The sequence below is a fragment of the Haliotis rubra genome, unplaced genomic scaffold (assembly GCF_003918875.1).
Source record: "Haliotis rubra isolate DU_JTF1 unplaced genomic scaffold, ASM391887v1 Scf164, whole genome shotgun sequence".
Lineage (NCBI taxonomy): Eukaryota > Metazoa > Mollusca > Gastropoda > Lepetellida > Haliotidae > Haliotis > Haliotis rubra.
The window spans coordinates 120,689-142,819 of NW_025765603.1; the positions used below are offsets into that span (position 1 = coordinate 120,689).

At 42.0% G+C, this 22,131-nt stretch overlaps 1 protein-coding gene across 1 annotated transcript; it reads left to right on the forward strand.

The window, feature by feature from the left end:
* The first annotated feature begins 8 nt into the window (after positions 1 to 8).
* On the forward strand, positions 9 to 21,243 carry LOC124271857. The gene is made up of 26 exons (XM_046707010.1): positions 9 to 114; positions 736 to 839; positions 1,804 to 2,007; positions 2,123 to 2,297; positions 2,790 to 3,055; positions 3,650 to 3,805; positions 4,277 to 4,496; positions 4,723 to 4,877; positions 5,335 to 5,655; positions 6,525 to 6,693; positions 8,039 to 8,241; positions 9,216 to 9,402; positions 9,684 to 9,854; positions 10,582 to 10,986; positions 11,303 to 11,602; positions 12,124 to 12,215; positions 12,448 to 12,619; positions 14,437 to 14,551; positions 15,069 to 15,273; positions 15,887 to 16,060; positions 16,413 to 16,626; positions 17,220 to 17,532; positions 19,209 to 19,299; positions 19,806 to 19,835; positions 20,190 to 20,312; positions 20,563 to 21,243. The coding sequence occupies exons 1-26, from the start codon at positions 57 to 59 to the stop codon at positions 20,800 to 20,802; spliced, it is 4,863 nt and encodes a 1,620-aa protein (XP_046562966.1). The 5' UTR covers positions 9 to 56; the 3' UTR covers positions 20,803 to 21,243.
* Positions 21,244 to 22,131: the final 888 nt, after the last annotated feature.

The window sequence follows — 22,131 nt, forward strand, 5'->3', positions numbered from 1 at the left end:
ATCGACGAGACATCTTCAACGTTGTGGACCTCCAAAATGTGGGGAAGGACACTTTCATGAAGTTTGAAAATCTGTCTCTGGACCACAATGGAATCTACTATGCTTGGGTCATTGGTAAGTTGAGGAAAAAGGGAAATGCATGACATTTAGACACATTTAACACCTTTCACCGTCACCATCCTCTCCAAGCTTCTAACTAGAGAGAATCTGATAACAACCTTTTATGGCAATACCCGTATATGGCAACAAACCTTATGTGGCAATATCCCGTGTGTGGCAACAAACCTTATTCGGCAATACCCGTATATGGCAACAACCCTTATTCGGCAATATCCCGTGTGTGGCAACAAACCTTTCATGGCAATACCCGTATATGGCAACGAACCTTATGTGGCAATATCCCGTGTGTGGCAACAAACCTTATTTGGATACATCCCTAGTGTGGCAACAACCCTTATGTGGCAATATCCTGTATGTGGCAACAACCCTTGTGTGGCAGTATGTGGCAAAAGACGTTATGTGACAATATCCCGTATGTGGCAATATTCCGTATGTGACAACATCCTTTAAGTTGCAGTACTCCTACTCCTTTGTGTAGCAAATTCCTCATTTCATGATAAAACCCTTATATGACACCATACCCTTGTGCTGCATATCCCTTATGTGGCAGCATCCCTTTTGTGTCCATACCATTGAAAAAGCGAGCGTTCATTTTGCTGGTGCTTCATATCCCAGGTGCTGACAAGGCCGGAGAGTGCAACGTGACAAGTCACATGTTCCACGTGGACGTAACACCTCCAGTCAAAGGCAAGATCAGAACAGGGCCCTATTATGACATGGTAGGTGACGGGGGAAACATTATAATCCTCCTGCCAAGTCCACGCCTCCTAATAAAACAGTGCCGTATTCTGTCGGAACAATGTCTTGCTATAAAGGCATACGAGTCTACCAATGAGCAGTTTGTGTTGATTTATTGTCCATTATTTTTAGTGATGGGTTGATATTAGGATTGCTATATGTTCATATATTATTATGATTATTTATATAGCGCACATATCCACCCACTAGTGTATGCTCAAGGCGCTGGTATTTTCACAAGCTCAACTCCCGGGGATCACAATACTCTTGCTGCCACAAGGCGCACCGAGTTATTTAGGCTTTTCCATCCTAACGATGTACCCATTCACAGCTGGGTGGACTGGGACACACATAGTCACAGTACTTTGTCCAAGGTTACTGCACGTTCGTTGCTGTACCCGCAACTAGGCGTTTGCAAGTATTCATGTGACCACATATGGTCATCTACCAACGGATTCGTGGGTTCTTTTAAGTGCACATTTACAACTGTTACTGCTTCATGTCGACAAAATTTCATAACCGCTGTTACCAAATAAGGTTGACTCCACGAAGTTGAAACGTATCTGAGTATTTTAAACATGGCAACATACTGACACATACCTTGGACCGGTTCGTCTGGCATGTATGTGTATGCGTTTACAGTTATACTGGAAAATGTGATCGTTTTTTTTCATATATAAAAGTTTCGATTAGAATTATACTTTCAAAAGAAGAAAAAAGTCTCAAAATTTAAAGAGACTTCATAGTTTACTTTGTTTCGTGAATAATAACCACCCTTTCAAAATGACAAGAGTGCACTAGTGTTTGGAATGATAATAGAGCTTTCCTATCAATGGTTAAGGAAATGGGTTTACTATCCTGCGTGAAACAGAAAAGTTATTGACGGGTCTTCATCAAGAATCACGAAACTACAATGGGTGTCTAATTTACTGTTCCGCTTGTCAGAAACTGAGTTACTCGGCCAACAGGGAGAGTCTTCAGACCTACTGGACAGGCTTCAGTGATGAGGACTCGGGCATCCGATGCTACCACGCAGCCCTGCTGAAGAGAGCCTCCTGTGACGAAGACTCGGAGGAAGAAACTGTCGTAGAATCCATAGAGATTGATGTCAACTACACGTCCTATAGATTCATGGACATTAGTATGCAGGTCGGTATTTAGAACGTACTAGGCTGAACGGAAATATATCATGCGTTGTAGGTACCTTGACTTATAGCAAAGGCTATGGTAACATACCAAAGTTACTGCGACGTTTCTTTCCCAGGGCAATGCTCCTTACTTTGTGCGTCTTGTGGTGGAGAACTTTGCTGGACTCAAGTCGACATTAGACTCTCCACCAGTCGTGTATGACAACTCCATTCCGTCCCCGGGCATCGTCATCGACGGACACGACTTCACCAACGACATCAGCTGGAGCGGCTCTGCCACCACCGTTACAGGTAATCCATTCATTTAGGTTTTGTTGAGATAAATTGTTGCATTCTACCTGCATACCACGATAAAGTGAAAACAACAAGTGTTATGTAATAACGTTGAACGGACATGGTGAAAACGTTACATCCATATTTAAAACATTGTACCGTGTGGTATTTTTAGGTTCAAGGATAGCCTAATGCAATGATTGTAATTGATAGACTTTGTAGTCAATAAGTCTCCAGGTTCTGAGCAGTCCGAAGAAGAGGAAATCCACTGTATCTTAGTGTATCATACTTGGGCCATATTTACTATTATTATCAACTCCGTTAAATATATTTTATTATTTAATAAATATATATGTGAAATGAAAGTCAGTTGAATTCATTGTGTAAAATGGCTAGTTGCGCTAATGTTGGCTGTAGCATAAAACCATTAATTCGCATGTGTAATCAAAGCATGTCATGAATTGAGATATGGTTGGAATTCGAAGTTGTATGTACATATCTTCTCTGTAGGCACCTTCCTGCACCACCCTGTGCCCGACGTGTCTCCATGTCCTGTCAGACAAATCAGATTTGATGACTCGGAGTGGATGTACCTGGAGTCTGACCGTAACCATGACAGCAACAACCGCAGCTTGACCTTGACCTACAGATCAGCCAACGTCCACCCGGAGTCTGGCAAAGTGGACATCAAACTGGCAAGAGATACCAAGACTGACTCCATGTATTCTGGAACCTACTTCAGAGATGCTGACCTTCTTAATGGCGGGGAGTATAAGGTATTAAAGAATACACTGTTAGATAGATCCTGTTACCAAGACTACGCGTGATTCCTACCAATGTATCTCTTAAATTACTACGTACAGTGGGAAACCGCCTAAGTAAAGACCTCTTAACTAAACAGACATGATAAGTAAACACTTTTCCTTGGTCCCGGCAAATTTCTTCATTAATTATCACTATTAGAGTCCTGTTAACTAAACTTGGATAAGTAAACAATACCGCTTAACTAAACGTCTTCTCACGGTCCCTGGAAGTAAATTACTTAACAAAAGAGACTGGATAACTAAATTAGCGATCACCACATAATCCGACATGAGGGGCAAGTGTCAGTCTCCAGTTAAACAAACATCCTACTTACAGCTCACTGGGGTCATGCAGTTGACAATACACTGACAACTGGAGGCCAGACCTGATAAGTTGTTCATTGTTACATATGCATACATATACATGTATATGGTTGTCATTTGCAGATTTTTTATAGGTTTGGATAAGTAAAATACCTGATAAGTAAACAATTTTGGCGAGTCCCTTGGAATTTTACTTATCAGGTTTCCACTGTATGTCTATCCCACTTACTACTCGTGTTGCAGCTATTTATAAGAGCTGCAGCAGGTGATGGTCAAGCGGTCACCAGTGTCCTGTTCTGGGACGGCCCAGATGACTACATCCTGGACTACGACTACACACCATCACCGGACTGGACCGTGTCTATCTGTGCCTGTTGCAGGGTGGAACCTGTGAATGCAGTATGTATAAGTGCTTTCATTAAGCTATTTCCTTTCATTTATGTTATTGGTTTTACAATTATGATAAGTGTATCAAGTCTAACGGTACATCCGGATCGCGAAGAAATCACTGACTCGTTATCCAAATTGCAATGTGGCTAGCACGATGCTTCAGGGCCTCACTCACTCACCGAGCCATCCTGCAGCTCGATTGGGCAATATGATTCTTATAATTAGAAAGTAATGCGAAAAGGACCATTTGTGTCCCGACAGTCTGTAAGAAACCTATTATTGGGTTTGAATCCAAGATCCTACATGACTGTGACTCTAGCTTTATCACCACCATACCTGTACTGGCTGGTCTCACTACACGTTCTTCCCACATGACGTGAACAAGATATGGTACATCTGAAATATTCTTCAAAGCTGCGTTCAACCGAACTTGCTCACCTATGATTTCAGATGCCAGTTTTAATACTATATCTCTTACAGTCCTGCACCTGCAACTGTGAATCCTACCTACAAGCAGAGAGGTACTACAAGAACATCAGCAAGAGGTCTGTGGATCAGGATGATCCTGGCTACGAGGTGAAGAAGCTGACGGAGGATGAAAAGAAGAAGCTGCAGGAGACAGGCTCCATCACCGGCAAGACTGAAATCGGGAATCCTAATCTTCACCCCAGGAAATCCTGTGGAGTACAGTTATTTGCAGGTTCGTGGAAATTGCTTTCGTCATCATTATGAAAAATGTTGCTGCTGTAGATATGGTCAGCAAAATAACCGTGAAGGTGAAGGTCGATTGCCAGTACGACCATACATTTAATTTATCATGATACATAGTGTTTCCTTTTTGTCTGGTGATATGACGATAGTTGAAGGTATCATGTGATACAGTATCGGCCATAGAATTATTCATACTATTCTTCCATATTGTGCAGGTGCAGCACCCAAGTTGGTTTCATGGTGCAGTTACGGGGATAACCTCAACGAGCCTGTAGAAGCAGTGAGAGACCTCCTACTAGACCCTTCCAGAGATTACCATCAGTACATGGTCAAGTTCACGACACAGAGGGACGAAGCAAGGGGATCAGAGGTGATTTTCAAAGGAACGTGAAACACGTTCAGGTTATGATAGTATGAGGAAACGTTTTCAGGTATCTCTGTTGCATTCTAGTTGTTAGCATTTGAATTCAGCAACTAATGTACGACGTCGGAAAAATATATCTGAGTGCGAACAGGGTGTAGTTCTACGAAGCGATCTTAGTACTAAGGTGACATAACATAGACTCACGAAAGAGTTACAGTTGTATCGTCCGGCGGCACCTAGGCAATCAACTGACCGAAAGAACAGACTATCCCCTGACATTATAGTGCATTTACTGATATTGCTGAAACTAACAAGAGATATGTCCATTTTGAATTACCGCTGTTGTCTACAAATGCAGATTCCGCTGATTATAAGGCTACTTTGACCTAATGAGAGACATACGCAAGATTATTTACCATCCTATCATGTGATAAACAGGTTATAGAATAATTTAATATCGCAGGTTACCTGGTGCATGTCAGTCTTCATGGACGACGATCTGATGACGGAGCAGTGTGGAATACCACGTCTCTCTCCCAACACCAGACTCTTCCTGGGAGTCTGGAATCACAAGAACTATATTCCTGAAACTGAACGAGATTCGGAAGGGCATCTAAAGGTTTGGAGTGCTACGGCTTCATTCCGTGACCTAGTGATGCCAGCCGAAAAGGAGAAGCTGTGTCGCTATGGCAACCCTTTCCAAGGAGGTAACAACGCCATCGTTCGGTATGAGGCTGGAATCGGGTCAGCTTCCGGTGTCTCTGATGTCGTGCCGTACCAGCAGGTGAGATGTGGCGCATGTTGACGCAGATACCTAACGTCCATTTGACGACACGTTGCGCGTAATGATACAATCTTACGAAGAAAACAGAAATATCTATTGAAATAATGCAAATGATATTGAACACAGCGTTAAAGAGACTTTGTTGTATCTCAGACCTGCATTTGGTACGTATGCATGTGACCTAAACAATGTATTCCATGTGACTCCCTACGTCAGCTCACTGTAACGTGTGCTGTATCCCTGTCTACCAGCTCTATGTCTATGACTACCTGTTACGTTAACCCTGCTTACTGTGACGTGTTCTACGTGTTGCTATGACTATACATCGTGTATCACCTCCAAGACTCTCCGTGACGTTAGATCAGCTTGCTGTGAAGTGTTCTATATGTTGCTAGGTACATACACCTTGTATCCCCTGTATGGCGCCCTGTGACGTTACACCACCTTACTGTGACGTGTTCTACGTGTTGCTAGGTACATACACCATGTATTCCCCGTCTGACGCCATGTGACGTTACGTCAGCTTACTATGACGTGCTCTATGTGCTGCTAGGTAAATAAATAGTGTATCCCCTTTATGACCCCCTGTGACGTTACGTCAGTTTACTGTGACGTGTTCTACGTGTTGCTAGGTACATACACCGTGTATCCCCTGTCTGTCACCCTGTGAGGTTACGTCAGTTTACAGTGACGTGTTTTATGTGTTGATAGGTACATACACCGCGTATCCCGTGTCTGACGCCCTGTGACGTTACGTCAGCTAACCCTGACGTGTTCTATGTGTTGCTAGGTCCATACACCGTGTATCCTCTGTCTGACGCCCTGTGACGTTACGTCAGCTAACCGTGATGTGTTCTGTGTGTTGCTAGGTACATACACCGTGTATTCCCTGCCTGACTCCCTGTGACATGTACACTTGTGACGCATCATGTGACAGCTCATCAACAGACCAGGTCAAGATCACCCTCAACGACCTTAACCTTACACAAACAACAGTTGTGGAGGGAGAAGTAGTTCCGGTATTGTACTACCTCACAGGTGAGAGAACGACACTTGTTACGGGGGATAGAGAAATCGTCCGTGTATGTATTGCACTGCCTCTCATGTGTTGGGTGGCAACGGTCCCCGTATTGTTCTGTCTGATAGAAGGATGAATATTTACAAAATAACAGCTTTGTTGTAACTAGATATTGCTGTTTCCTTCAACAAGAAACATTGCCGACGTTTGTACTTCTTTGGATGATAATTTATAGACAGCAAAAAAGCAACAATTACAAAGGCCAACAGGGTTCATTTTACCAATGGACATGTGACCATTGGATATAGACGATATGTAATAGCAGAACAGAACCCTTCTCTAGGTTAGGTCCATGTATTGTATCAATATTAAAAACGGTAGACCTAAACAATGAAACAAAAACATTCAGTATACATCGTAACATCATGGATGGCCTGTCACAGATGAAACTTGGACATTTTAATCCCATATTAAACATGTGTCTGAAAGTATCAGTTTTTATGCATGTTATCTCTGTGTGTAATAAATAGAGTAAAAGTATTTTAGATAAGCACAATGCATGAAAGTGCAATATAAACATTCACATAGAAAAAAACCTCTTTTACATACAAAGTCAACTGTACCAATTATATATAGCACTTGCACTAACCCAGTGAGAATGAACAGCTCGTATATAATAGTTTTACACAAAATAATCCAACTAATAACAAACAATAACTAACGTAAAAATAAAGGGAAACTATATACAGAGTTCAGGTACATAAACCCACCCCAAACTCCCTTCTCTACATCTGGGTACAACCGAAAGGGCTTCCTCGCCTCGAACGATGCGACTACAATACAATGAGTAAAGTCAAAAGTGCATGCACACACACTGTGACGTTAATCATGACGAATTGCATATTTTTCTAAAATAATTATTGTATTTTAGGGCTAATCTAAACACTCCCGCAAAAACTTGGTTTTGAAACTAAGAAGTTGGGAAAAAGGCAAACAGTAGAGACAGTTCGCGGGAACACCAGAATAGCATGAGCAAGGGAGATAACTGCTTAGAGGGACTGGCAAATATAATAACAGTTCAACTGAAAATTGTCGGTAATTAGTTGATCGCATCCCACAAAGGACATTTTATGCCACTGAGCAAAACCATTGAGCAAAGAGATGTTTCAAAATTACAATTCTACTCTATGGACATTGATGACAGTACATTTAAACAATGAAACACGTTCTATAATGGATAGTACCTCATACTAATTACAATTTTTAAACAGATAAACAGACAAATATACTGTTCTTAGAACATGATAATGAAAGAATACCCCCACCAGCACATTGATCTGATTTCACCAGCATGATGTGTTCCAGTGAAAGCTGTCCTCGGGTCTGGAACAGAGGCCGTATCGTCATCTGACGGCTTCAACATCGACACGTCACCACCACTGTTTGACACCGACGTCATGCTGTACATCGACGTCACTCAGGGCAACTTCACCCCTGTGACGTACCAGGGATCCAACGACACTATTAAGGCAATATGGAAGTGCAACGACAACGAGAGCGAAATTGTGGTAATGTATCTGAAATTATATTCACAGGTGAAATCTTTTGGTTAATATACTACCCATCAAAAGTTGACTCACGAGTGTAAATGTGGCCACTTACTTCAGGCAACTGTTCTAAACTTGATTTTGCAAAATATTCCATTCAGTTTAAAGGTACTGTTTACACATGAACTAATGTATTGTAAAACAAATTCGTAACGTTGAAAAGATTATTGTCATGAATTCAGTAAATGATGAAAATCAGTGAAAATTGGCGTATTCTTAACAAATCTTTAACCACAAACGCAGCTGTTCACATGAACGATATTTGCACATGCTTTTTTAGCAAATTGATGCATGATCCTCGTACAATTCATCTGCATAAGGTTTGCAATTGGTTCCCCCAAGTTAGAGGAGAAATTCATCTTCGAAGTAACCATATATATATATGCATAACATATAGTGAGTGCTTCAGGTAAACTTTTGATGGGTAGTATACGTTAATGAGAAAGGTTTGCGTTTCCTGTATCTGGGCTGCTGGGAATCATTTTGTGCATATCCATAAAAGTTTTTTCCACGTTCTTGTTCCCAAAGTAATGACAGTGATGTATGGAAACAGGTCCTTTGTCCATATAGGATCAATGGCCTGGAACAGTCTCCCACAGAGCCTCAGAGACTTTCAAACCGTTAAATAAAATCTAAAACCACACATGTTCAAGATAGCCTTTCAACTGCAGCTCTTTGCATTAATTGTATTTTATATGCTTTGAGTATGCTTTTTTAAGCTTAAACATGGATATATGCACGTTACAAATATGCTATCATTATTGTTGTTTGGTATGTACGTGAATGGTGCAGTGGAATGGCCCCTAGGTTGAAGCGCAAGAACCCGGATTCGATGCCGTTCCGTGTTTGCCCAGCGCCGTGATATCGCTGGAATATTACCAAAATTCAGCAGAAAAATACACACATTATCCATATGAGCTGGGTAAATATTTCAGAACTACGAGTGGGCGATAGGCACAGCGCCAGGGGGAGAGGAGTTGCAGACATTTGTATCCACTAGTGAGTATCCTGGATCTGTGAACTCCGGACTTGGAGGCCTCCTGGAGCACAACAAGACGTACTACGTGACCGTCAGATGTACCAACGGGGGTGGGCTGGTCACAACATACGCTGATCCCAGAGGTGTGTACCCTTATATATCAGACGTTGGTGTATTGGCATACATGTATTTCTAAAAGTACGTACCTACTTTTCAAACACTAAATTATTACTGCAGGTTACTTCTTAAATACATCAAAGGGTAAAGTGATTTTCTACAGGCGCTCCTTAAACACTATGTTTGCTATTTAAAACTTTTGACATGTATCAATTGGATACAAAGGGAATGTATTTGAAAAAATTGTCAGAGGAGAATCTGATTCCAATCTTAATGAATAATTAAATGAGTGGCATGTGTGACTTAGGTGTGACCGTTCTGCTTGAGCCTCCCATTGTCGATGACGTCAACACGACCATAGTGGGTGCTGAATCTCTTGGAGATACAGTGGTGCCGCCAAACTCCATGAAAACAACAGACAAAAACACCGTGGGCGCTACGTGGACGGTCTCTGAAGATGAAAGTATCAGGCGATATGGTAATCGAAGAAACGAAAATACCATGTCTTATGAACGAGCATTGTCATTCAACTTAGATTTTACAAAGTTGTTATATGCCAGTTCATGAGGCAAACCACCACAAAGTAGTGCTCGCGTTTTAATACAATTAATATTAAATAATTTACACACCCGTGCGTTTCCATGCGTACTGGGGTCACGAGGTGCAATTACATACTAGCATATGTATCCTTGTCAGGGATCGTAAAATGGCCATTAAGGCGACCGGTGGTAAGGGGCTCACCAGATGAAGGAATAGGACCCTTCAAGGGCGGAAGTGATGTCATTGAGATAACATTTACCATATTATGTGGGCTAATAAGAAGGGAAAGTGTTGTCTACCATATGTAATATAAATTTGTAACAAATAATTGTTATGATATTATTGACCTTGATTAAAGAGGAATTGATAATTAAACACCTGAATTGTTAATAAACTGGTAGTGATTCAATGCAAGTACTGATTTCTAAAAGATGTGTTTGGACGTCATCGTCACCTGTAAACAATGCTTATATCATTCGTTGATCTTACCTTTACATGGGCTCAAATAGATGCTCTCCGTAAGGCTCATCCTGTTTTCCCACTCACATAGTTGGAATATTGTTAAATTCGGAAACTTTCAGTACATACCCACTCATCTACTACAGGGCAATACTTACCACAAACTATTTTGCAAAACGGATAAGGCATGTTGGTTCTATCTTCAGATTTCTGTGTTGGGAGTTCCGAGACCAGCATCAGTGACATCTTCCCCTGCACCTGGGTCGGCTACAACACGTCTGGGACGGTTACAGTAGAAGATGGATACCTCAAACTAAACGGCCACAACATCTACATGCTGAGTCAGTACAAGCCCGACTACAACGCCTCCGTCCACGGTACCACAGACAGGTCAGCTTTCACGATGGCTCCAGGCACAGAGATGTTCATCTTCATGAGGATGTGTAATGAGGCTCAACTGTGCACCACCAAGTTGCTGGGCTCTACCATAGTGGAGACAGACAAGTCCACGATGGCGACGTCGTCAAATGGTTCTGCCGTTACTGTAGGTGTTGGTGGTGGTGCCAGAAGAAAAAGGGATCTTTCAGGCGTAACTGTATCAACACCAGATGGTTAGTGTACAAAATAACAGGATATTGTCATCTTTGCTTCATAACGTTCAGAGCGATGTAGAACTGTTCTCACGGACTCTCTGTTTCTCGTACATAGGAATATTGGTGGAAGAGGTCAACGTTTACTGGTGTTTCTTGTAGGGACCGACAAAATTAAGTCACATATGTGCCTGGTGTGCTTGATCTGCTTTGTCGTTTTGCATATTTTCAGTCCACAACGATATCTCTGTATTATTGCTTACTGAATCAACACACAATGATGTACGGTGTGTGTTTCACCATCTTATATGTTTCTTCTTCCTTGTCTGTGATCCAGGACTACAGCCCGGCCAGAGCATTGTGGTCACTCAGCTCACAAAGCTGGATCTAGAGACGGAATACAAGTCTGACGCCTCGGTGGAGTTCGTCCCATACATCACTGACCCATCTACGTCAACCACAGAAGATGCCTTCACGGACAGAATCCTCAGAAAGAGGCTCAACTACCAGGAAACCGACCTCTCGTTCTCTCTGACCAGCATTGGTAATCTTCCCATGCCAAGACCGGTGAAAGTGACCTTCACCTATGATCCCACGGTGACCAATACAACGTTGATGCTGCTTCACTGGAACACTGGTAATGTTCTACATGTTCTGTCATGAAATAGTTAGTCTACAGGTTTTGTCCAGAACAGACGATGCCATCCATTCCTTGTGTCATTCACTCAATCATTACCATTATCTTAAACTTGTGTCATGGATGATCCAGTGCTTGCATTCCAATCTGCAGAGGTGTGGCCCTCAGTGGTAAAAGAATCTGCTGTTTGTGAATATAACTCTCTTCTTTGTCATTCATTAAGATGCCAGTTTGTAGTGGTAATATTCACTTACAATCGGTCGCTTTGTGGTCTTACTGGATCCAGGACCCGTTTAATCTCGGATTCATCCTGAGTATGCCCTATGCTTACAACAAGTAAATGTTCCTTCGACATTAACTGGTATAACTGCATTTATTTATAAACAATAAATGGACCTGTACATGCTTGTTCAGAAATAAAGCAAGTGAAAATTGTTTTTACGGAGAGTTCAATTTTGGACGAAGCATGAGCGCGAATCCGGTGGAGATCGCCACTGCTTAATGATGTCTGTATGATACAGATGCCAGACAGTGGCAACAGAGCAACAAGACCTGTCAACATGAAACAGACACGGAGGTCAGAGACCCGGCGACCTCTCAGGTCACGGTCAAGGTGAGTGGTATACAGTACTTTAACATGTATCATAATGAACCCTGATATTTTCTTAAATGAAAACATTTCTTTGGGGATCTGACGTTATTTTGCTGTATTTTCACTATTAACAAGTACTGACGTTGTACAGGTTGATCATGTCCGGCACATGCAACCGTTCTGTCTTCACAATGTTTAATTTTTGCATATCAGTCAGTATTTATTGGGATTGTGTCTGATGTGTTGTGTTTAGGTGTGTAACACAAGGTCAACACAAGGCAGCAGTTCCAGACGTCGGCGTTCTGTGTCAGACACGTACTTCAGACACCCAACCCAGTTCCTGCTGACTTCAGCTCTGACACAGATACCTAACTCACCCCCTCAGCTCACCAGCAGGACGTCTCTTGTCATGCAGGAAGACCAAGGTATGTGTCTCTTAGATGGTGTCTCTTGTCATGCAGGAAGACCATGATATCTGTATCTTAGTTTGTGTCTCTTGTCATGCAGGAAGACCACTGTATGTGTCTCTTAGTTTACGTCTCTTGTCATGCAGGAAGACCAGGGTATCTGTCTTTTAGTTCGTGTCTCTTGTCATACAGGAAGACCAGGGTATGTGTCTCTTAGTTTGTGTCTCTTGTCATGCAGGAAGACCAAGGTATGTGTATCTTAGTTTGTGTCTCTTGTCATGCAGGAAGACTAGAGTATCTGTCTCTTAGTTTGTGTCTCTTGTCATACAGGAAGACCAGGGTATGTGTCTCTTAGTTTACGTCTCTTGTCATGCAGGAAGACTAGAGTATCTGTCTCTTAGTTCGTGTCTCTTGTCATACAGGAAGACCAGGGTATGTGTCTCTTAGTTTGTGTCTCTTGTCATGCAGGAAGACCATGTCATCTGTATCTTAATTTGTGTCTCCTGTCATGCAGGAAGACTAGAGTATCTGTCTCTTAGTTTGTGTCTCCTGTCATGCAGGAAGACCAGGGTATGTGTCTCTTAGACTATGTCTCTGTCATGCAGGGAGACCGGGGTATGTGTTTCTAAGCTTGTGTCTCTTGTCACGGAGGAGGACAAGGGAATATGTCTGTTAGTTTGTAATACATTAAGACCAGCTTATATGTTTCCCAGCTTGTGTCTCTTGTCATGCAGGGAGACCGGGGTATGTGTTTCTAAGCTTGTGTCTCTTGTCACGGAGGAGGACAAGGGAATATGTCTGTTAGTTTGTAATACATTAAGACCAGCTTATATGTTTCCTAGCTTGTGTCTCCTGTCGTGCAGGGAGACCAGAGCATATGTCTGACAGTAGTAGTTTGTAATACAGGAAAACCTAGGTATGTGTCTCTTAGCTTGTGAAAAAGGAAGATCAGGGTATGTGTCGTTCAGGTTTTATTACAAGAATACAGGGATATGAAGCTTGTTAATTCTCTAGAACTAAGTTCCTTCTCTATAAGCAAGGGTGGACTAATGATGCAAGGCACCGGGTCCAGCTGTAAATAGGGATGCGAACTTTACTACACGGACTCGATGAACTTAAATTGTAGTATAAGCCCCTTGCGTGATCTGTGACTTGCCAGCATCACACATGTGCTATTTGGTTCCATGTCGGGAATTGGTCAGCTTGTGATCACACAGGCATCGCAATGACACGTGCCTTTGCGCGGATCCTGTGATAGTGGGTTCGAATCCCAGAATCTTACTTATTATAAGTGGTACACATGTCAGACAGGATTCACTAAGTAACTGCCTCATCAAGGTATCAGCCATGATATGCACGTAGCCCTGATGTTCACGTACAGTGGGATGCACGTTACTGGAGGTGGGGTGAGGTGAAATTGGGTTTTAACGTCGTGCTGGAGAATATTTCGCTCATATGACGACGTGCATGCGTGTGTATGTGTATGTGCGGCTGCTTGTCTTAGCCCAGACTGAAGCTGGTTTTATAGTGCTAGCCCACTGAGATGCCATGTCGCAGTGAAGCATGAATACCCCACTCAGACACATTATACTGCCTCCGAGCCGACCAGTCCTTGTTGTACCCATTAATGCCGAGCGCCAGACAGGGACCAACAAGTACCATATTTTAACGTATTTTGGTATGACGCGGTCGGGGATCGAACCCACGACCTTCCGCTCTCCGGGCGGACGCTCTAACCACTACACCACGGAGGCGGTCACGTAACTGGAACTTTATAGAGGCGTTAAACTCTTACCGGATCACAAGAATATGAGCATCCTCCGTTAATCTTCCAGGTACTATGATATACCAGATGACATCCACAGACGCTAATGGAGACGTGGTCAAGTACAAGATGCGTGACGACTTCGTTGTGGGTGATCTGGAACTGACTCTATCAGAGGATGGATTGTGAGTTGCCGCATAATGAATACTTACAGTTGTACAACATGTTGTGTGGTGTAAGGGACGTTGCTGTGGGAGGAAATTGTTCATGTGACATATTTGGAAACAGATATATTATGCTTCACATTTAAGTACAGGTCTGTCAGTATAACCCACTGGCCTAACATAACATGTAATCCCATAGACATAGACATGAATTTATTTTACTAACATGTACTTCTGGTCAACATAGTGTCTACTGTTAACTTGGTACATGCTTATCAAAAGATACGCTGTGTGCGTTATAGGGTGCATATAATCCCATACACTTAGACACGAATGTGTTTCACTAACATCTACTTCAGGTCAACAGAATGGCTACTGTTAACTTTGGACATGCAAACCCTTTTCGCATATACCAGGTGTCATCACTGATTCTGAGCGATCAATCCATGTATAATTTCATCGCTATTTTGTCTTTCATGCCCAGTGGAATCTTGTTCGTCGGATAATAGACACTTGTTATTCTCTGACATATTTTCAGAATGACTTACACTCCAGCTTCCAACTACCATGGAACAATTGATGTACCCGTAATTCTGTATGAGGTGCCCCAAGCTGAGATACCACCGGCTGAAACGGCAGTAAACATCAGCATCATCGTCACCCCCGTCAACGACGCCCCCAGCGCCTTCGTCTTCAGTGATGGCGTCAGCTTCCTCCATGCAGATCCTGCACATCCGGTTCAGGTAGGCCGCATTTCAACACGTTGCTTCAGCGACGTTAATACACAGCCTATTTTCCTACCATGATCACGTCAAGGAGGTGATCGCACACCCTAGTTACACGCTAGTTAGCATTGGGTTCTCTCGTCAAATTCCAGTCCCGGTATGGGTATAGTGTGTGAAGCCCATAGCTGAAGTCCCTTGTCGTGATATATGGAATATTGAGAAAAATTTACATTTCTCATCGTCTTTACCTTATGACAAGCTGTCTTAGTCAAAAGGAGCAGCAACTAGGAAAGTAGACTCACGCGTGAAATACTCACATTGTCAAAGAGGTGTTTCAGAAAAGATAATTCCGAGCAGGTTTGTATTTGACGTGCATTAAGAACCGTTTGTTTCACATGCTGGTATCAACATTCACAGTTCGGCATAGGTTCAACGTAACGATATTGGTCTGTGAAATGTTAAACTCAAAGGGATGTAGGGTGTTTGAATGGCTTTCTAGAGATGTCATATGGTCGGTTTCTAAAACCAAAGATGTATCTGACAAAGGCGCTGTGACATATCTCATGGCAATATTGGGTTTTAGGCATAATCGTGGAACGTTTGGTTCACGACAGTGTCTATGCTTTTTCAGATTCTTTTGGAACAGGCACGCGTCAATGACAGCAGCCCCACGACGTACATGTGGGAGTTTGGTGCATACGACGTTGACGTTGACGACAACATGACCATCTATTACACACTGCCGACTAGCGGGAACCTCGACGTCAGTGACGTGAAGACCAAGGATCCCTGTTCATACAACACGGTCAGTTCAGAGTCAAATTACATTCGAGAATGTTTGATAAGACCTTTGTAATTTAGGTACACGTAGACATATGATACAGACAAAAAAAGAGATTGACCCTAATTGGATGTGTTATGTGACCACTTCCGTGGTGTAGGGCGTCTGTCCGTACACGCGCATGTCTGCGGTTCGATCCCAGGCAACTCTACACGCAATTCTACGATGTATTTTAGCACTACAAAATGAGTTTTTGGAAAGGTTCCTATTCTATGGTTAATGGTAATGTACTGATGCTATGAAAATTATGGGTGTTGCGATACATTTTTCCATGTGCATAGATGTAACAGATTTCAAGTAAACTCATGACTTTCAGAGCGGCATCCCCTGTGACAAGCTCAACCTCCCCCACCATTCCGACTCCCTCAACTGGGTCTACAGAACCTTCCAGTACCAACCTGACCCTGGTTACTATGGTTACGATGAGGTTCGGGTATACGCCCAGGACCAGGCAGGGGCATACTCTGACGTCATCACGGTCAAACCAACTGTGATGGAGAGGCCATGCAAGAATGGAGGAACATGCAGAAGTAAGCCATGCCATGTCTTTGTCCGCCAGCGATTCGGAACTGAAGTAGCTGGTAGCCCAATGGTTAAAGCATTGACTCGTGACACAAACGACCTTGGTTAGAATCCTGGACTGTGTTGCTGCAAAGGGATTTGAAACAGGGGCTCATTCACTATTTTTTCATTTCAATATTTTTTTTCATGATAATCATCTTCACGTTTCTGATTTTAATACACGTTTTGTTCTTGGCTTGATTACCAACGTGACTAATGTATGACAGATATATATTCAGAAAAAAGTAACAAATGAGCACAAATTTAAAATGGATCGACGTCAATAACTCCCTACGGCGGCGGAGAAGCCTAGTGGTTAAGGCGTTCTCTAGTCACGCCGAAGACCCGGAAATTGCTTTCCCCATTGGCAAATGAGTGAAACCCATTTCTGGTGTCCCCCGCCATGGTATTGCTGGGATATTGTTAAAAGCGGTGTAAAACCAAACTCACTCACTCACCCCATACAACTAGCGCTATGGATCACATTATGAAGATCTCCTTATCCTGCAATGTCTACAACGTGAATCGTTCATTCACTTCATACATCCTCACATAATTCCAGGCAAAGATGAAAGCCTGTACAACTGCACCAACTACCGCCGTGCTGAAGGTTTTGACCTTTACTACGAGTGTGCGTGCGCACCTGGCTGGACCGGCATGCACTGCGAGGATGACGTCAACGAGTGTGGCAGTTCCCCATGTTCCTGGCCGTACGTCTGCTACAACGATGTCAACAGATACTACTGTGCATGTGCAAAAGAAAATCCGAACTGTGATGGGTGGCAGGCATGGATGATCGTGCTGGTGGTGTTGGCGGTGATCTTGTTAAGCGTCTTATCCGTGCTGGCTTGGTATCTGTGCATGCTCAAACGAGGGTAGGTATCTCGCATGTGCGCATGGGTACGTCAGTCAAATATCGTGTTGAATATGAAAACATCCACACTCCAATTTATACATAACGATTGACCCTGTTTCAGATTGTTGCAAATACATATTTTATCCGTGGTTACGAGCTCAGGAGAAGTGGAAAAAGAAAAATGTTATATTGAACCTGTGAAATTCTTTTTTCTTTATTTGTTGATAGCAGTTCCCCTATACTTATTCAGTTTTCTTTGCAAACACCTGAACTTCGACTTTACAGAGGGATTTGAATAACAATGAACTGCATTACAAATTATCGACCAAACATTTCACAAATGGTAGTTATGGAGAGTTCGAATTTCAGCATTAGAGATCCATATTGAAGGGGAAGTTACTCTTTCAGAGGAACGTTTAGGACTACATGTACGTTTGTTGTCACCCAATCGCAAAAGATATTTTACATAAAGTGGACACACAGTAATAAAAACATGTCTCAAGTACACCTCATTTCTGTTCCAACTTGTTGGCTGTCAGTTGGCCTCCTCTTTTCTTTCCATTCATTATACCTTTTCTCACCATACAGATAATTAATATGTATTTTTGACTTTGTATGTGTTACTGTAAACGTATCCACCAGCTGTGTCATGAACCAAGTAGCTCTTGTATAACAAGGAGAACATTTGCCGGAAACCAAGGTATTGTTGCATGATTATACCGTGGTAAAATGTATGGGCAAGCAAGTGCAAGAACATTTGACTAGGTGATATCCAGGAGGGTATGACATGAAAATGCGGTACATTTGCTTGCTTTTCGTAGTTGATCAGGTAATGGTCGTTAGTTGGCATGGTAACGGTTTACGTTTTGTTACATGTATTGAGTTTATTACGCCAATGGCAGTTTTGGTGACCTTTCTTTACATGTAATTAGTTTATAATGCCATTGAAACATTTGATTATCTATTCTTGCATGTATTCAGTTTATTGTGTTATTGGAGGTTTGGTCACCTTTTCTTGCATGGCTTCGAAATATTAAAAAGATGCCTTAGAATTTCACCACTTTACAAACCTTAACGGAACAACTTTCTAGCAAGGTTTCCGTAAATGATGATGACAATGTGTCTGCTGGGCGTTTGTTTGGGACACAGTATCTCCAGCACCTTTGTTGAAGTATTTGGAAAATTTGAGAAAATTATATAATATACTTTGCAACCAACCTCAACGATCTTCAGTCAAACCGTATCATACTAAGATTGCATTTTGAAAACATTGTGAACAGCATGAGTAAGTCTGAATGGTGGAAGGGGTCACATGACATATGTCTGCCGGAACAGTTACGATTCTTAATACAACATGTTATTCCGTCTGCATCTATCTTCCCAAACAATTCGACCAGGTATTATTCAATCCTAACAAAACTCAAAATAAACACCATCAAATGTAAACGAATTAACATTGACACATTTTAATTTTCAACTTGTATGTATCAGTTTCTAATGTTAACACTGGATATTGGGTTTTTTCTTATATGAATGTCTGAAATAATACGCTTTTCTTTCTGTTTGAAAAACCAACGTGACCGTGGACATTTTGAGTATGAGCTGTAACACTGCACCGACAAGCCAGCGAAGTCCCATTTTAGTGAAGGCGATCACTAACTCGCCCTTCAAGAGTACTTTCATCTTATTTTCCAGACGATTTCACTGGTCCTTGACATTATGTAAGATCCTGCACATCCGAACGGAAGGATCCAGAACACCTTTTGTCAATGCAGGCTTCAGGGATGTAAGTATTGTCAGATGTACACAGTGATTTAATTGTGGGCTTCACACCAAGGTATCAATATTCCAGTAAGAATTCATCGGGAGCAAAAACAAAATGGGCGTCGAGTACATGTCCATGCATGGAACTGAGCGTGGGCTTCAAGTAACCGTCACATAGTTGAACTATGCTGCTGTCCCACGTGGACATGGTAAGAGAGAGTCAGCAGTCATTGTTGTGGTTGGGCAATTAATTGTCTGGCAGTGGTAATTATTTCTACAATTTCCGTATATTCTGTACCAAACTTCCGATTCCCCTGATGTAAAGTAAGTGGAATATATAATTGTACACCCCACCCTGATCTCATGCATAGACTCTTATCCACTGCCTTGACTATTCATTGCTCGATTATTATTCAGCCAGCTCCTAATCTGAGACAAGTTACCTGTTTTATCTGATATCAGTTATAATTAAGGAAGAATATTGTTTTTCCCCTTTTTTGTCATAAAAGAAGCCATTATTTCTTCCAGGACTTTAGTGAAAATGGGAAAAGCCAAAAGGTAAGTGCCAATGTCACATCAACGTTCACAACATAATTTGAATTTTAATTGTAATGGTAAGTCAGGACACCGTAATTCTTTAATTAACTACACGTTCCTATAGTCCTTACCTCATAACGCAACTTTCTAACAGTACACAAGTTTAGTTTAACTTTTAGATATTCGAATATATAAATGAACGTCGCCATTTCTACAGGGAGCGAAGTTACTTAGACATTGCATTGTACCTATGTACTATTTCAAATCGATGTCGCCATTTGAGGAAGGAGCGATGCAAACTTAGACCTGGAATTGTAGATATGTGTTCTTCGGATATATTATCACGTAATTAATTTCCAATCGAATTGTTCACAGTCCCGTGAGCAGTCTGGAGCGTCCGGCGTGTTCATTTCCAGTAGCCGACCAGATGACCCCACAACCCCGATGAGGTCTGACCGATCGCCCCGATCTGTGCCCGATCTTCACGAACACCAAGCCGTAAGTAATTACAATGTGGTTTTTTTAATATACAAACTTAATGATTTTAGAGATTTACAACTTGAGCGTTACTTTACACAGTTCGGTACAAAAGTGAGTCCATGTCTTACAGCTTGCGAGACAATAGTTGGTATGGAAAGACCAGTTACAACAAGGGGGGATGAACCAAGAATTGAAACACCCGATTTCTAGACCTATAGACTATACGGACATTGGTTTTCAGTATAACCTCGACTGTTCTTTTCTCCAGGCGAAAAACCTGAACGGTGGTCCACGTTTCGGGGAGGCAAACGTCCGCTTTGACCCCTTTCGACATCAGTCGACTCGTCCAGGCTTCACCACGGGCCGGCCACTTACACCAGTGGAAGATTACGAAGAAAGACCAGGCAGTTCATCTTCGCTTATCAGGGGCAAATCACCGGTCAGAAGAAAGTCACGTCGAATCGCCCCTGGGCCCGATCGAGAACCAGAGCCAGACTATGATCAATGAAGAACTCTATAATTTTTTACTCTGTAGATACTGTCTCCCTGAACATGCTCCAATGAATTTTGTAACGTACTTCCTTTGTCTATCATAAGTGTCGTGCAAATGGTTGATTTAAAATAGAGGTTAAGTAACAAAATGTTGATAAAATCGGTAAAATTAAAATTATATGAGATCAAAAATTCTGATTTGAAGGGCTTTAATAGATGGAAACTGCCGATAGGATGTCATCTATAAATGATATATGAATGTTGGCCGTGTGTTTCCATTGATTAAATCTCACACATTAATCTGCTTTTACAAAAATGTTCGAATTAGCGTCAAAGTACAAGCACGTGTGGAGCGGAGAATGGGAACTTGAACATGGATTAGTTAATGTTTAACATAACTGTACGTTTAGTAAACCTGCTAACACTGTTTCTCAAAAATAAACGTTCTTCTGCAAATGACAAGTTGTTTTCGTCAGTATATTACATCTCGACCTCGGTGGACAACATCCCAACACCCCCAAAACAAACTTAATCCCATGATACCCCTCTCTCCCTCTCTCTCTCTCTCTCTCTCTCTCTCTCTCTCTCTCTCTCTCTCTCTCTCTCTCTCTCTCTCTCTCTCACACACACACACACCAGGTGTATAGAGTTGAAGGGGTTCCCATTGATGGTATTAAATACACCGTTTGTAACGGATCTATTGTGATATGAGTCATTCCAGCAATACCACGGTTGGGGACACTAGAAATAGTCTTCACACATTGTACCCATGTGAGGAATCGAACCCGGATCTTCGGCGTTTTGAGAGAACGCTTTAAACACTAGGCTACCCCACCACCCCCAAACGCAGGAGATGATCACGGCAGTGGTGATAAGGCTGAATATCTTTCGTAATTGTGACGATAAACCGCTATGCAATAGACATGTTTGATGGTGGCTACAATGATACAAACAAGACACGGCTTTCCGATGATGTCGTGTTTGATTCGGGTGTCACATGTTGTCAAACTCGAGTTTGAGAGTGTGAACATTCCAACAACTCACAACAACAACAAATTAAATACAAAGATGTGTTCTTAAGTAACTTTTATTATCTTCATGCAAAAGTAACAATAAAGACTAGGGAATATACAAATTAAATAAGGAATACATCTGATGGAATGATAACGACCATGAATTGCGACAAGTGTCAGTAAGGCGAGGTGATGTTCGGTATGGATTCAGAGCTTGTTTCGGAATAGTATACCTTAATGTAGACCTTTGATAGAGTACGTTTAATAGTTGTAATCAATGGTAATACGATGACTCTCAAGCAACGCTTGTGATTATTTTTACATGGTGCACA

Excerpts from the sequence above, each read along its gene's own strand:
- LOC124271857 (XM_046707010.1), top strand. The coding sequence starts at position 57 with ATGAAGTTTGAAAATCTGTCTCTGGACCACAATGGAATCTACTATGCT. Across the intron at positions 2,008-2,122 it reads TCATGGACATTAGTATGCAG|GGCAATGCTCCTTACTTTGT; the intron begins GTCGGTATTTAG and ends TTTCTTTCCCAG. Across the intron at positions 19,836-20,189 it reads AAAATGGGAAAAGCCAAAAG|TCCCGTGAGCAGTCTGGAGC; the intron begins GTAAGTGCCAAT and ends AATTGTTCACAG.